The following is a 13,671-nucleotide window of genomic DNA, read 5'->3' on the forward strand; positions in this document are numbered from 1 at the left end:
GTGAACGTCGACTACATGACACTTCACCATTATTTGGGCCTAAAGGAAGGCATTGAGAAGTAATAAGTAGATGATGGGTTGCTAGAGTGACAGAAGCTTAAACCATAGTTTATGCGTTGCTTCGTGAGGGGCTGATTTGGATCCACATGTTTCATGCTATGGTTAGATTTACATTAATACTTTTGTTGTAGTTGCGGATGCTTGCAATAGAGGTTGATCATAAGTGGGATGTTTGTCCAAGTAAGGACAGCACGCAAGCACCGGGCCACCCACGTATCAGATTATCAAAGCACCGAACGCGAATCATATGATCGTGATGAAACCTAGCTTGACGATAATTCCCATGTGTCCTCGGGAGCGCTTTTCTCTATATAAGAATTTTTCCAGGCTTGTCCTTTGCTACAAAAAGGATTGGGCCACCTTGCTGCACTTTATTTATTTTTGTTACTTGTTGCTCGTTATAAATTATCTTATCACAAAACTATCTGTTACCTATAATTTCAGTGCTTGCAGAGAATACCTTGCTGAAAACCGCTTATCATTTCTTTTTGCTCCTCGTTGGGTTCGACACTCTTAGTTATCGAAAGGATTACGATAGATCCCCTATACTTGTGGGTCATCAGCCATCAGCTACCAAACAACAGACGACAAAGAACTGGCAGACGACAAAGAAGGTCTTTGTCATCTGTCATTTCTTTGTCGTCTGCTGGCAGACGACAAAGAAGTTTTGCCATCTGCCAGCGGACGACAAAAAGGTGTTGGTGGGTCCGCTGAATGCCAGTACACTGCAACGGTCCAACTCACCTCAGATGGCAAATAATCTTTGACAGACGATAAAGAGGTGGGGCTATTTTTTTTTTCCGGGTAAACCGTTGCCCCCACACCTCCTCTATCTCTATCCCCTGTCTCTCCGCCCCTCTCCTCTCCGCCTCACCCCTCTCTCTCTCTCCCGCTCGTCTCTCCCTCTCCCTCGCTCCAGGCCCTGCAGGCGTACGGGGTGTCCGTCGATGCCGCCTGCCCCGGCAAGAAGGCCGGCGATGCCTGCTCCACAGCCGAGCGCCGCCCGACCCCGCCTCCCTCGACCCCGCGCCGCCGCGCCACCTCGCCTCCGCCCCGCTGCGCCACCTCGCCTCCGCCCCGCTGAGCCACCTCGCCTCCGCCCGCCGGTGCGCGCCGCCACCTCACCGGACCCCAGGAGCCCCGCCACCTCGCGCTGCCGCCTGCGTCGCGTCGCGCGTCGCCACCTCCCACAAGCTCGCCGCCTCGCCGCGGAAGCCTCGTCGCCGGTCGCCCCGACCTCGAGATCCGCCGCTGCCATGGGAGCCGAGCACCGAGCTCCTCTGCTCCCCGCCCGCGTCCCCGCTTCGCCGCCGCCGCCCCGGGAGGTTCGGCCACTCCGGATCCGGCCTCCTCCTCGCCGCACGGGCCTCCTCCTCGCCGGAGTGACGCCCCTCGCCGGAGCAGCGCCGGCCAAGCCCATGCTCGCCCCGGATTCTGCACCGCTGCTGCGACCGCCGCCGCCGACTGCGTTCCGAGTTGGGGCACCCACGAAAGCGGCGCCGCTGCTGCTAGTGTTTCAGCAGTTTCTTTGATTTTGAGCGACCCTGTGCTGCTTCTGTTTACCAGGAAGGTTTGAAGGCTAAGGTGAAGAGCGATTTGAGTAAGGAGGTACATCCCGGGAGGGGCGCACAAAACTCCCTGAGAAAAGAGGTACTAAATCGCCGTAAAATTCTACTACTTTCCGTAGATTTGCCGCTGACATCTTGCCTTTGACGTATTTTATTTTTTACTAGGAAAGTTCATAGTTTAATGCAGATAATAAGCTACATTTCCTTCTTATCCGCGTGCTTGCTAGGCACTTTTTTCTTTAAATTTTAGCTAGACAGCGGGTAGGCTTGTTCCATATGGTTGGTTCACCATATTAGGCCTGTAATGTTTACAATTGTATCCTTATTTACACTATTGGTCGGTTTAAGTTATAAGCCTCGGCCGGTCATTTTCCTTCTGGGTGAAAATCAGTTGCGGCTGGTATTGTCATATCACCTATTTTGGAACGGAGGGAGTACACATTTACACCGATTCAAAGTGGGACCTAAGAGTACTTGGTTAGACAGTGCCAAGTACGGATTCCTCCCGAATCAGTTGGAAATAAAAAAACTCTTGTAAATTTCAGTGATGTTGTTTGCTGTAGCTTTCCACGAGTTTGTACAAATATTGCCCTGATATATTCAACTAGCGATCATGGGTAAAAAAATCTAGCGATCATCGGTGATGCTGATAGGTAGCCTTGATAATTTATAGCATCCTTTTTGCAAGAATATGAACATACTCTGTTTCTCTGAACTTGGTTGACAAATGTTTCTTGTTCTGTTTTCTTGGCTGATGAAGAAAATGTTTCTCTCTATTAATCATCCAATCTGTCACTAGGCTTTGCTTGCTGGTCGCTGCCTTTGCTGATGAATTTTGCCTTTAGTATGGCAGCAGACTCACGTGATTGCCTGATGCAGATTCTTCAACTAGAAAAGCACCACAAGGATCAACGAGTGGTGCTAGTGTTCACGCTGCTTCGGTTCACCCTTTGGAATTTCTCCTCGACGGTACGTCGTCTTATCTCATTGGGACCGAGGCGGTTTCACCAACCTCTGTTTGTGTTCCCCACCTTTGTTTATATTCAGGTTTAGGAAAATGGCCTCAGTTCATTCGGCTTACTAATAGGCTGGTTTCACCCTGTAGTCGTAAATACTAAAGGCAAAAGCTATTTTCCTGCCGACTGTCCGTTTGCAACAGATCCGAACGAAATCATACGACGTTGGATCCCGATCGGGCGGCGGTCCTACCCCACCATGTCGCTGTCTGCCTGCCCGCTTCTACGTGTTGTCCTTATCCATCCCCCTCTCTCTCCATGTGAATAAATCTACCGATGCTACACGTTACCAGTGTGTAGTAGAAAAAGAGGAGCAGCGGCATAAGACTAGCCATAGTGGGTAGTAACATAGAGTAGTAACATGCATATGTTATTAGTCTATGTTACTACCTCTATAGTGGGTAGTAACATAGAAGTAGTAACTTGAGATTTTCATTTATTGTTTTGTGGGATCTATACTAGTACTTCAACTTTGTGATCTATATGTGGCATGTATCAATATGAAATTTTGTTTGCCAGTACCCATATATAAATACAAGAACACAAATTCGAACGGACCCATAATAAATAATAAGTGCCAATATAATATAATTAAAATATATAAAACATGTTTAGAGCCTTATGCTCTATGTTACTCAATAATAAGTGCCAACATGGATCAAGTCTCGAATATAATCTATCGCCGCCCAAACTTTCTTCATATATGCTCAATCAAATCATTTTTTAGAGCCTTATGCATCGGACGATTACGAATTCTAGCATCTCTTTGAAGTACCTCGACAAATATTGGCATGTCACCATGAGTAAATACTGATGGGAAAACAATTGATGAGCCTGCTTCCTCATTCAAATCAAGCATATTCCCCGCCTCTTCTTTTTCATCCTCAACTATCATGTTGTGTAGAATGATGCAGGCTAACATAATATGATGGAGATCGCCCCGGTCATATAAACGTGCCGGGCGCTGTAAAATAGACCATCGCGTCTGGAGCACACCAAATGCACGTTCCACATCCTTCCTTGCACCTTCTTGATGTTTAGCAAACAGCCTTTGTTTTTCCGTTTGAGCCATCGGTATCGACTTCACGAATGCTGCCCACTCTGGGTATATTCCATCTACAAGGTAATAACCAAGTTGATATTCCTTCTCGTTGACATTATAGTTCACTCGAGGAGCTTGCCCTTTCAGTTGCTCAAGGAACAACGTCGATTGATTAAGCACGTTGATGTCATTGTTGGATCCAGCAACACCAAAAAATGCATGCCATATCCAAAGATCTTGAGAAGCAACCGCCTCTAGAATAAGAGTAGGGACGCCTTTATACCCACTGGTGAATTGTCCCTTCCACTCCATGGGACATTTGTCCCAATGCCAGTGCATACAGTCGAGGCTTCCTAACATGCCAGGAAACCCACGACTCTCTCCAATATCAAGTAAGCGCTGCACATCGTTGACATTGGGTTTTCGCATATACTCATCACCAAATATATGAATCACGCCTTTGACGAACAGCTTTAAGCACTCGGCAATCTTCAGGTACTCATCGAGAGCGTCAGCGGGAGTACCATATGCCAATTGGTGAATAGCTGATGTGCATTTCTGCAATGGAGATAGTCCATCACGGTCAAGAGCATCTTTCCTTTGCGTGAACTCTGGAGACCACTTTCCTAGTGCATGTACGATACGCTCGAAAAGGGGCCTTCTCATCTGAAATCTTCTACGAAATACCTTCTTCTTGTAGGTAGGATCATCACAGAAATAGTCGCGTACCAATTGCTCAGCAGCTTCTTCACATGGCCTGTTCACGTAAATCCTCGGACCACTTCTGCTTGATCTTCCTTGAGTGTCAAGGCTTTCCTTCACTTCCATTGCGATCTCCTTGGCGAATGAGTCTAACATGTCCATCTAGACAAGGTAGTGATCTAGTGTGTAGAGGGAGGAAGGATCAATGATACTTGCTTCAGCTTCATCATCGGAACCATCAGCCGGTTGATTGGTATCCATATTTGGGTGCCCTTGTACAGGATGCTGCACTTGCGGAGGTTGAAAATTATAATTATGCATTGGAGGGAATTGTCCAAAACTTAGCAAGTCTTCAGGTGCAGGGGTGTACATTGGCCTCCTGTTACAAATATCAGAAGTCATGAGCATAGTACAGTAGCAATGAAATTTTGTACAACACCTCATCTCTCTAACAGAAGTATTGTAAATATTAAATTATCAAGCGCACTAAACAAATTCATGAGGTATGCAATTGGATTTGGTCAGAAACAGACTTAAACAAGATATTTTTTAGGCTACTGTAAGAGATAGACTTAACACAGAACACATCTATTTTGGTGACCTGGAGTATTTGGACTGTTCGAAATGATTGTATTTGGTCAGGTACATAACTTATTCCTCTTTCTACCAAAGTCTAACTTGTAAATACTTATCTTAATAAAACTGCAGTAGGATAATCCTACTGTTTCTGCTATATATGAAGCATAATCAATCCTTTGTTCAAAAAGCATGTCCTAACTAGTGTCTCGATGTGATATCACTTGTTCAATGAAGAAAGCAAAAGCAAAAGGATGTCAACTGAAGGTCACGGTTTTGGTAATTCAGGCCACACCTACACACGCTAAATCAGACTTAGAAATTCAGACTTAGATGTGAGTAAAGACTTGGCAGTACAGAAATTCCCTGAAGATCTACACACGCTGAATCAGGTATTCGAGCTAAAGGAATTGCAATTGGCGAAGATTGAATTAAAAGCAGAAATTTATACCATGTAGGGTTTGCAGTAGAGGATTCCATGAGAGGGACGTACATGTACGGTGGTGTGGAGGGGCTGGCGGACGAGCTCGTCGGAGCGCCGGGGTAGAAGAGTTGCTGTGGCCAGCGGTTGGCGCACGAGCTTGCCGGGGTGCCGGGGATGTGCTGCTGCGACGGAGAGGTCGCCGATGACCGGACTGGTGCCGCCTCCTTACGGGCACCAGACTTGGCCATGATTCAGGTGGACTCGCGTCGCTGGCCAGTGCTGCCGCCGTGCGGCAAGACGGAGAGCGGGGCGAGGGAGATGGAGGCGGCAGGGAGGGAGAGGATGGAGGCGGCAGGGAGGAAGAGGATGGAGCGGTGGGGAATTTTCCTTCGCGATGGGGACGCCGCAGTGGATCGATTTGCATTAAAAAATTGTGGGACCAAGCGCGAAGTTACGGTAACCAGCTATGTTACTGCTATACTCTCTCTCCTCATTAAATCATTGCCACGTATGCAAATCTGCTGAGTTGGAATCTATGTTACTGCTAAGTTACTACCCACTATGGCTAGTCTAACATGCAGCAGCAGCTGGCAGCATGCATGGCTAGTACTACTAGCTAGCTAGTAGGTACACTGTTCACATGTACTAGTACTATATAGGCAGATACCATTTTTTATAGAGACAAGCTCATTTAATGGAGAAGGAGAGAAATGTTATATGCGGGGAGGGGAGTTAGGCAATGGGCTAAACATGCACATTTATTACCGCCAGCTGATCTCACTAATGTCGATGCAAGAGCAATTTGGTTTACTAGGCTCCTCCCAATGCTCCACCTCGTACAGGTGCTAAGTCTTCTATGGAGACAAAAAATCTGATGTGGCACCGGCGGCTGACAGAGTCATCGGAAAAAATGGGCGGAGGTGTGGGCGACGAAGGAGGCGGGCGAGAGTTTGCTATTGGATGGGGGGAGGAGAAGGCGAGCGCACACGCGCGTCCGTCTCGTGTCCGTGCCGATGCAAATCCGGCTCAAAAATGGACTGGAAATGGGTTACCCGCGGACGAAAAGCGGGCGCGCGTCCGTTTGGGACGGCGCGTTGGGCCGACTTTTGTGTCCGCGCCGACCCAAACGGACGCCCGCAGACGAAATGGGTCACCCCGTTGGAGTTGCTCTAAGAGCATCTCCAGCCGCGCCCCCAACAGGCCCCCCCAGGCCACTTTTTCGGCGTCGGCGCCGAAAAAACGGCCCAGTCGCGCCTCCAGGACGCCGAAAATCGCCGGTTCGAACCTTTTTTCCGCCCGGCGGTCACAGGCCGAACCCGGCGTGCTGGGGAGCAGTTGGGGGCTCCGGCGCTAGGAAAAAGCACGCCTGGCCCACACCGACAGGGGAAAAGTCAAGGTTTTCTTCCCCCGACTCGCCTCGCACCCCCCGCGCCCTCGGCCACCACTAGCTATATCCCGACGACGGCCGCCGCCCTACTCCGCTAGATAGCCATTCCCCGCCGAAAAATAACAGCGCTTCGCCGCGGCAGCCCCTCCCACAGCAGCTGGGCGTTTCCGACCGCCGTTTCCGGCCGCGGAGGCGCGGTTTAGCGGCGGGTACACGCCCACCGAGCGTAAGGTGTTCGGCGTTTTTCCTATCTCGGCGATGGACTCGGATGAGGAGGAAGAGCTCGCCGCGCTGCTGGAGGAGGAAGCCGTGGCCGACGTCCAGGAAGAAGAGCATCTCATGGTGCTCGCCGCCCTTGCCCAGCTGCTGGCGAGCAATGAAAAGTCGCGGCGAGGTGGCTCGGCGCCGGGGCGGGTGAAAGTAAAGAACTAGCATCGTCTCGAAGGCTACTGCATGCTCTACTCCGACTACTTCGCCGATGGCTGCCCTTGAACATCTTTGCTGCCCTGCTGCCGCCGGCGTTCCTCCCGCATCTCGTTCGTCGTCTTGGTCGCCGTCGAGCTTGCTGACCTGCGGTCCCGTCCACCATCTACCTCGCCATTCCGGTCGCCGTCCTCATCGTCATCATCACGCAGGTGAGACTCTTGCCGGCTTCCTCCCTGTCCCAGCGTAGCTGCAATTACTGGTCTAGTTTAGGTTCTTGGTCTTGCTGGCACTCTCTGCGTTGTTTGCAATTGTTTCAGTAGTTGGAGCTTGGAAGAAATAGTCAACACTCAAAAATAGACTGTTTGATTGTTCAGCATGGGACTTGTTTGATTGTTCTCAAGAAGAAATAGTGCTTCAGTTGAGCTCCTGTGTAGCTGCAGTTTAGCATTCAGCAGCAGTTTTCTTTTTTGTGCAGCATGCCACTTTCTTTTTTGTGCAGCAGTTTATCTGCAGTTTAGCCTTTCGGTCCTCTGATCCGAGGAAAAGTAATTAGTGTTACTTCCTGTTGTTGGTTACTAAATAAACCAGAAATAGTTGTCCTGTGAAACAATTTTACTCTGTTTTTTTGTTGAATCGGCAAATTTTACTCTGCTGATAGGATGGAGTAGTGCACATGTTGATGATGCTCACGAAAAACCTTCCTGGAGTAGTGCATATGTCCAACTGTGAGTTTCTTCTATTCCTCGAATGGCCGTTTGGTGTGGTGTTCTCCTAATTTGTTGCCTGACAAGCTAGGTGTTTTGGGCGTGCTGCATTCGAAGCAACAGTGGTTAGAAGATGTAGTTAATGCTTAGTTTTTATGTGATATAGGGTCCTGTGACTTCTTTTTCTTGGGCTAGCTGCCAGGTTGAGTTTGCGTATATGCATATCAGTGTAGCTGATCCATCGACAAGTCCAGCATTTTTTAGTGTCAGTTCAGGGGATGCTTTACTGGCAGCGATTTCTTTACTGGTTCTGTAGTGTTGCTCAATGGGATGCTTTGCCGACAGTGATTAGACCGTAAACTAAACTGTCCGGTTTCTTATCTGTTGTTGATTTTGAAAGTTAATGCTCTCTAATGTTCATATATTTCCCTCTGATCAGAAAAATGGAAGAGGAAGAAGGGGACCATGAGGCATACTAAAGTGGTGGTTCATCGTTGATATCCGGTGCGACAATGAGAAGGGCTCAACCACCCCCAGGGGTGTCTCCTTCGATAGACATCTGTAGAGCTTATCATGGTGAGTATTGTTAATCTTTCTTTTTCTAGGGATGCAAATTAATGGTTGCTAAAATAAAAGATACTCGTAATTGTGATGTTAACACTCGTGCCCTTTGCTCAGCAGGACGTTCACAAGACACTCATATGGTTGATTTTGAAGAAGATGAGGCTGATGAAGAAGATGTTGACTATGAAGAAGAAGAGGAAGGAGAAGAAGATCAGGATGATGATGATGATGAAGAAGATGATGATGATGAAGAAGAAGAGGGAGATAATGTGGATGAAGAGGGAGAGGTTGAGATCATTGACATGGGATCGTTTTCTGAACCGGGAAGAAAGTTTTTGTCGAAAGTGTGGAAGGAATATGAGCCTATCCGTGTTGATGGCATTGTTGTAGCTGCTGAGTGCAAACACTGTGCAAGGAATATTTGTGCTGAGCGTAAACATGGAACAAGTTCATTGCGCAAACATTTGAAGAGATGCAGGGAAAGGAAGAAGGTTCTTAGAGTTTCTGGACCGCTGAGTGCTTCTATCGTGAGTCCTGATGGAGTTGCAATGGGGCTTTGGACCTTTAATCAGGCATTAGCACGCCGAGAGCTGATGAGGATGATAGTGTTGCATGAATTGGCATTCTCATTGGTGGAGTATGATGGATTTAGAAGATTTGTCTCTAGTCTAAATCCTAGCTTCAAGATGATATGCAGAAAAACTGTGAAGGAGGACTGCATGAAAGCATTTAAGGAAGAGAAGAGAATTTTGCAAAGGATGTTTCAAAACTCCAAATCCAAGATTTCTTTGACTACGGACCTATGGACATCAAATCAGACATTGGGGTACATTTGCATCACAGTTCACTTCATTGATGAGGAGTGGAAGCAACAGAAGAGGATAGTGAAATTTGCAGCTATGGAGACGCCGCACACAGGAGCTGCAATGTTCAATGTCATGGTGAATTTCATAAGAAAGTGGAACATTGAAGATAATCTCTTTGCTGTGACGCTAGACAATGCATCGAACAATGGTGCAATGATGAAGCTATTGAAGGCACATCTCCTGCTTAAGAAGATGTTACCTGGTGGTGGCAAGTTGTTTCACCAACGTTGTGCCGCCCATATCATAAATCTGATATGTCAAGCAGGATTGAACTTCCTTGGTCCAGTGATCAACATGATACGTGAAACTGTGAAATATATTCGAAGCTCACCAAGTCGAAAGGAAAAATTTCAAGAAATTGTTGAGCAACATGGTGTATCATGTGGGAGAACTCCAAGTCTTGATGTTCCAACTCGCTGGAACTCAACCTACATGATGATTGATATAGCAAAAGAGTATCGTGGAGTGTTTGACTCTTTGGCCATTCAAGATAAACAATATACCTTCAAGCCATCTTTTGAGGATTGGGAAAATGCTGAAGATGTTTGCAGGCTACTGAAGGTATTTTATGAAGCCACTAATGTGATATCCGGCACAAAATATCCAACTGCTAACTTGTATTTCCATGAAATGTGGAAAGTGAAGCTGACCTTAGAGCAACAACATTATGAAGAGGATTCTAAGATGGGCACAATGGTCAAATATATGAATAGAAAATTTAGAAGGTATTGGAAGATGACATGGTTGAGCCTTTGTATTCCAGTGATTTTGGACCCACAATTCAAGTTGAAATATATTGAGTTCCGATTTGGCCTAGAGTTTGGGAACGAAGCTTCAGCAATGATTGCTAAAATAAAAAATGTGTTCCAAGGATTGTTCAAGGAATACCTCCAATTGAATGACAATGGTTCAGATCCCATGTCACAAGGAGGTGATGATGACATGGCTGCAAGTGGTGAAGATCCTATGGCTGATTGGGACCAACATGTCACCCTCACTGCTCGATCAACAAATTTGGATTCTACCGAACTTGATTCGTACTTGTCAAAGGTACCCATCCGTCGAAGTGATCAATTCAATATCCTTACATGGTGGCAGACGAACTCCGGTGAATACCCAACGCTGAGTCGCATGGCAGCTGATATCTTGGCGGCTCCTTCCTCTGCGGTGGCATCCGAGTCCGCCTTCAGCACAGGGAAGAGAGTCCTATCAGATTTTCGAAGTCGAATGACCGCAACGACACTTGAAGCTCTTGTTTGTTTACAAGATTGGATAAGGGCCAACGGTAAAGCCATACGACACAAGTTTCTTCTTTGTTTCTTATTAATGCTTCAAGTTTACAAGTTTCTTTTTTTTTCTGCAGCTAATACTCAACGTAGCTTGGCTTCAGTTCATGATATTATAATGGACTTACAAGGTATGAGAAACCTTCTGATGTATATAGTGCCATGTATATGAAAGTACACTTAGTATGAAGTCTGCTTTTTATTTAGGGATTTCATATCTACAGTTTGTTCTAGGGAACTATTTGCAAGATGCAACCCAAACATGTAGATGAGTATATAGAGTGTTTTACACACAGAACTAGTGCTTTTATTTTTTGGTTTCCCCAAATTATAGTTGATCTCTTATATATATTTCTTTTTTCTCTCAGATATGAATGTGTAGTTCAGATTCATTTTTTTAATCGCCAAACTATATTAAAAATATGCATTGCTAACTACAGTAACTTGATTAGAATATGTTGCGGAGTGGATGACGGGTAGTGTATAATGGATATTTAGAAGTGTATTTTCTTGCAAACCTGATCATGAATTGGTTTTCTGGAACACGCCTTTGCTACTAAGAATATTCCTATGTTCATAAATATATTATTTAGTTTTTTTGTGGATAAATATACTATTTAGTTGATGTGCACAGAATTACTCTTGTAACATTTCTTTGCAAATACAGATATCGAGGACTGATGCTTGTTGGAGCAATTGATGTTAAAGCTCAAGCAGATGGTGAAGCAAAGATATGTCAGCTTTCTCTATAACCTACTGGATGTGAAAAGATTAGCATGTTGAACTTGTAATATTTTGATCTTGTATGAGTCTGTTGGATTGAGGTCATTAGCTTGACGTTCTTTGAAACTTGTAATCTTTTGGTCTTGTTCGAATTTGTTGGATTGAGGTCTTTTGCTTGATGCTCTTTGAAACATGTAATCTCATGATCTTGCCATTTTAGAAACATTTGCTAAATTCTGGGTCGGCCTCATGTACCCAATGGGTCAATGGGGCCACAAAATTCTGATGAAATGGGCTGGCCCGTGGCCTCACATTTTGACCTTGGGGCCACGGGGCCGGGGCCGGGGCCAGGGCCGGGTCGGCCCATTCCCATTCTGAATGCTCCACTTCATGGCGAGAAAACATTTTGGCGCCGTTATCGGATGAGCCGAAAGCTCTTCCTCAGGATTGTGAATTTCATCCGGAAGTTCGACAACTACTTCAAGTGCAAGATGGATTGCACTGGCGCTCTTGGATTCACCTTCATCCAGAAGTGCATGACACGATGAGGATGCTTGCATATGGAGCTCCCAGTGATTCATTCGACGACTATGGGCGCATGGCCGAGTCCACCAGCATAGAGTGTTTCTACAAGTTCTGTCGGGCAGTGGTGGTAGTGTTTGGGCCACAATACTTGAGAACACCCAATGCGGAAGACACTGCTCGGATCCTAGCCCAGAATGCAGTAAGAGGATTTCCTGGAATGCTTGGAAGCATCGACTACATGCATTGAAAATGGAAGAATTGCCTATTTGGTTGGCAGGGGATGTACAAAGGCGCCAAAGGCGGTTGCAGTGTGGTGCTTGAGGCGGTAGCCACACAGGACCTCTGGATTTGGCACTCCTTCTTTGGTATGCCAGGAACTCACAATGACATCAACGTGCTGCAGTGCTCTTCTGTTTTTGCCAAGCTCGTTGAGGGCCATTCTCCTCCGGTGAACTTCGAGATCAATGGGCACCAATACAACAAGGGATACTACCTAGCAGATGGCATCTGTCCGAGATGGTCGACATTTGTGAAGATGATCTCAAACCCTGTGGCAGGAGGCAAGAACGCCTGGTTTGTGAAAGTTCAGGAGGCTTGCAGGAAGGATGTCGAGCGGGCATTTGGTGTGCCCCAATCTCGATTCGCTGTTGTTCGGTACCCCGCTCAGACCTGGTCCAAAGATCAACTGTGGGAGATTATGACTTGCTGTGTCATCTTGCACAACATGATCATCGAGAGCGAGCAAGAAGACCCAGTGTTTGACACTGAACCATACTACAGGTAGGGTCCTCTAGCCGAAGTTGATCACCATCTACCGGCAACTTGGACTGCCTATCTCAGTATGCGTCAGGAGATTCGAGACCCATAGGTGCATCATCAACTGCAGAAAGATCTGATTGAGCACCTATGGAGGCTCAAGGGGGACGCCGTGTGATGAAATACGAGTTTTTATTTGTTGAACTATATAATTTGTATTGAACTATTTGTTGTTGTACTATTTTGTTGAAGTATTTGATTTTTTTGTGATGAAATATGTGATAAGAAATAATTGTGTTGATAATTGAACGCCGAGACACGGCGAAACCACGCCGAATATGGGCCTATTCTTGCCCATATGGGCCCTTTATTCGCCGAAATTGGGCTGCAAAGTGGGCCAATTTCGGCGCCTGGGGGCGAGCTGGGGGCGACGACTGGGCGCAAAACCGCCCCCAGCGCCGATTGTATCGCCGGCTTGCCCCTAGGGGCGATTTTTATGCGTCCTGGGGGGCCAACGGCTGGAGATGCCCTAAGTTTTAACCCGGGGAGAAAGTTTTTTAACCCATTGAATCATGGCTGATCAACTATTTTGTCTCATCTGTATGCATGCATACTTAAATCATTTAAACTAAGTTCACTCGTGCTATGATGGAATGAAATAGCAGGAACCGCGTCGTTCGGTTATGTTGATTAGAAACGGAACGATCGGACGTTAGCACTGTCATTTGTGTAAATAGTATGATAATATAGGTTCCTAGACTTGATAACTTAGGTACAAACACACGGTAAATTTGACCGTGAAAAAATAGTTGAAAACATAGCACTGATAACTTCTGTGTAAATAGCGTGATAATATACGCCCAGAACATAATAACTTAGGTAGAAACACCATGATAACATTGATCCGCGGAAAAGTTACTAATAATATACTCTGGTAACATCTATGTAAATAACATGTTAATACAGGATCCTAGACATGATAGTACAAACATCACGGTAACTTTGACCCGTAAAAAAGTTGTCGAAAATATACTCCGGTAATATAT

General features: G+C 46.3%; 2 protein-coding genes across 5 annotated transcripts; one reads left to right on the forward strand and one right to left on the reverse strand.

The window, feature by feature from the left end:
* The first annotated feature begins 1,062 nt into the window (after nucleotides 1-1,062).
* Nucleotides 1,063-11,896, forward strand: LOC125513210 (zinc finger BED domain-containing protein RICESLEEPER 2-like). 4 transcript variants are annotated; one of them, XM_048678242.1, is made up of 7 exons: nucleotides 1,063-1,710; nucleotides 2,508-2,597; nucleotides 7,860-7,926; nucleotides 8,345-8,481; nucleotides 8,584-10,620; nucleotides 10,699-10,752; nucleotides 11,289-11,896. In XM_048678242.1, the coding sequence occupies exons 4-7, from the start codon at nucleotides 8,418-8,420 to the stop codon at nucleotides 11,300-11,302; spliced, it is 2,169 nt and encodes a 722-aa protein (XP_048534199.1). In that variant the 5' UTR covers nucleotides 1,063-1,710; nucleotides 2,508-2,597; nucleotides 7,860-7,926; nucleotides 8,345-8,417; the 3' UTR covers nucleotides 11,303-11,896. The 4 variants fall into 4 exon arrangements, with proteins under 4 accessions (XP_048534199.1, XP_048534198.1, XP_048534201.1 ...); XM_048678241.1 differs by lacking the exon at nucleotides 7,860-7,926 and having other exon boundaries at nucleotides 11,289-11,892; XM_048678244.1 differs by lacking the exon at nucleotides 7,860-7,926 and having other exon boundaries at nucleotides 8,587-10,620; nucleotides 11,289-11,804.
* LOC125513211 lies at nucleotides 3,154-6,198 on the reverse strand. Its single transcript, XM_048678246.1, has one exon. The coding sequence runs from the start codon at nucleotides 4,548-4,550 to the stop codon at nucleotides 3,342-3,344; it is 1,209 nt and encodes a 402-aa protein (XP_048534203.1). The 5' UTR covers nucleotides 4,551-6,198; the 3' UTR covers nucleotides 3,154-3,341.
* Nucleotides 11,897-13,671: the final 1,775 nt, after the last annotated feature.

Source organism: Triticum urartu, chromosome 6 (assembly GCF_003073215.2).
Source record: "Triticum urartu cultivar G1812 chromosome 6, Tu2.1, whole genome shotgun sequence".
NCBI lineage: Eukaryota > Viridiplantae > Streptophyta > Magnoliopsida > Poales > Poaceae > Triticum > Triticum urartu.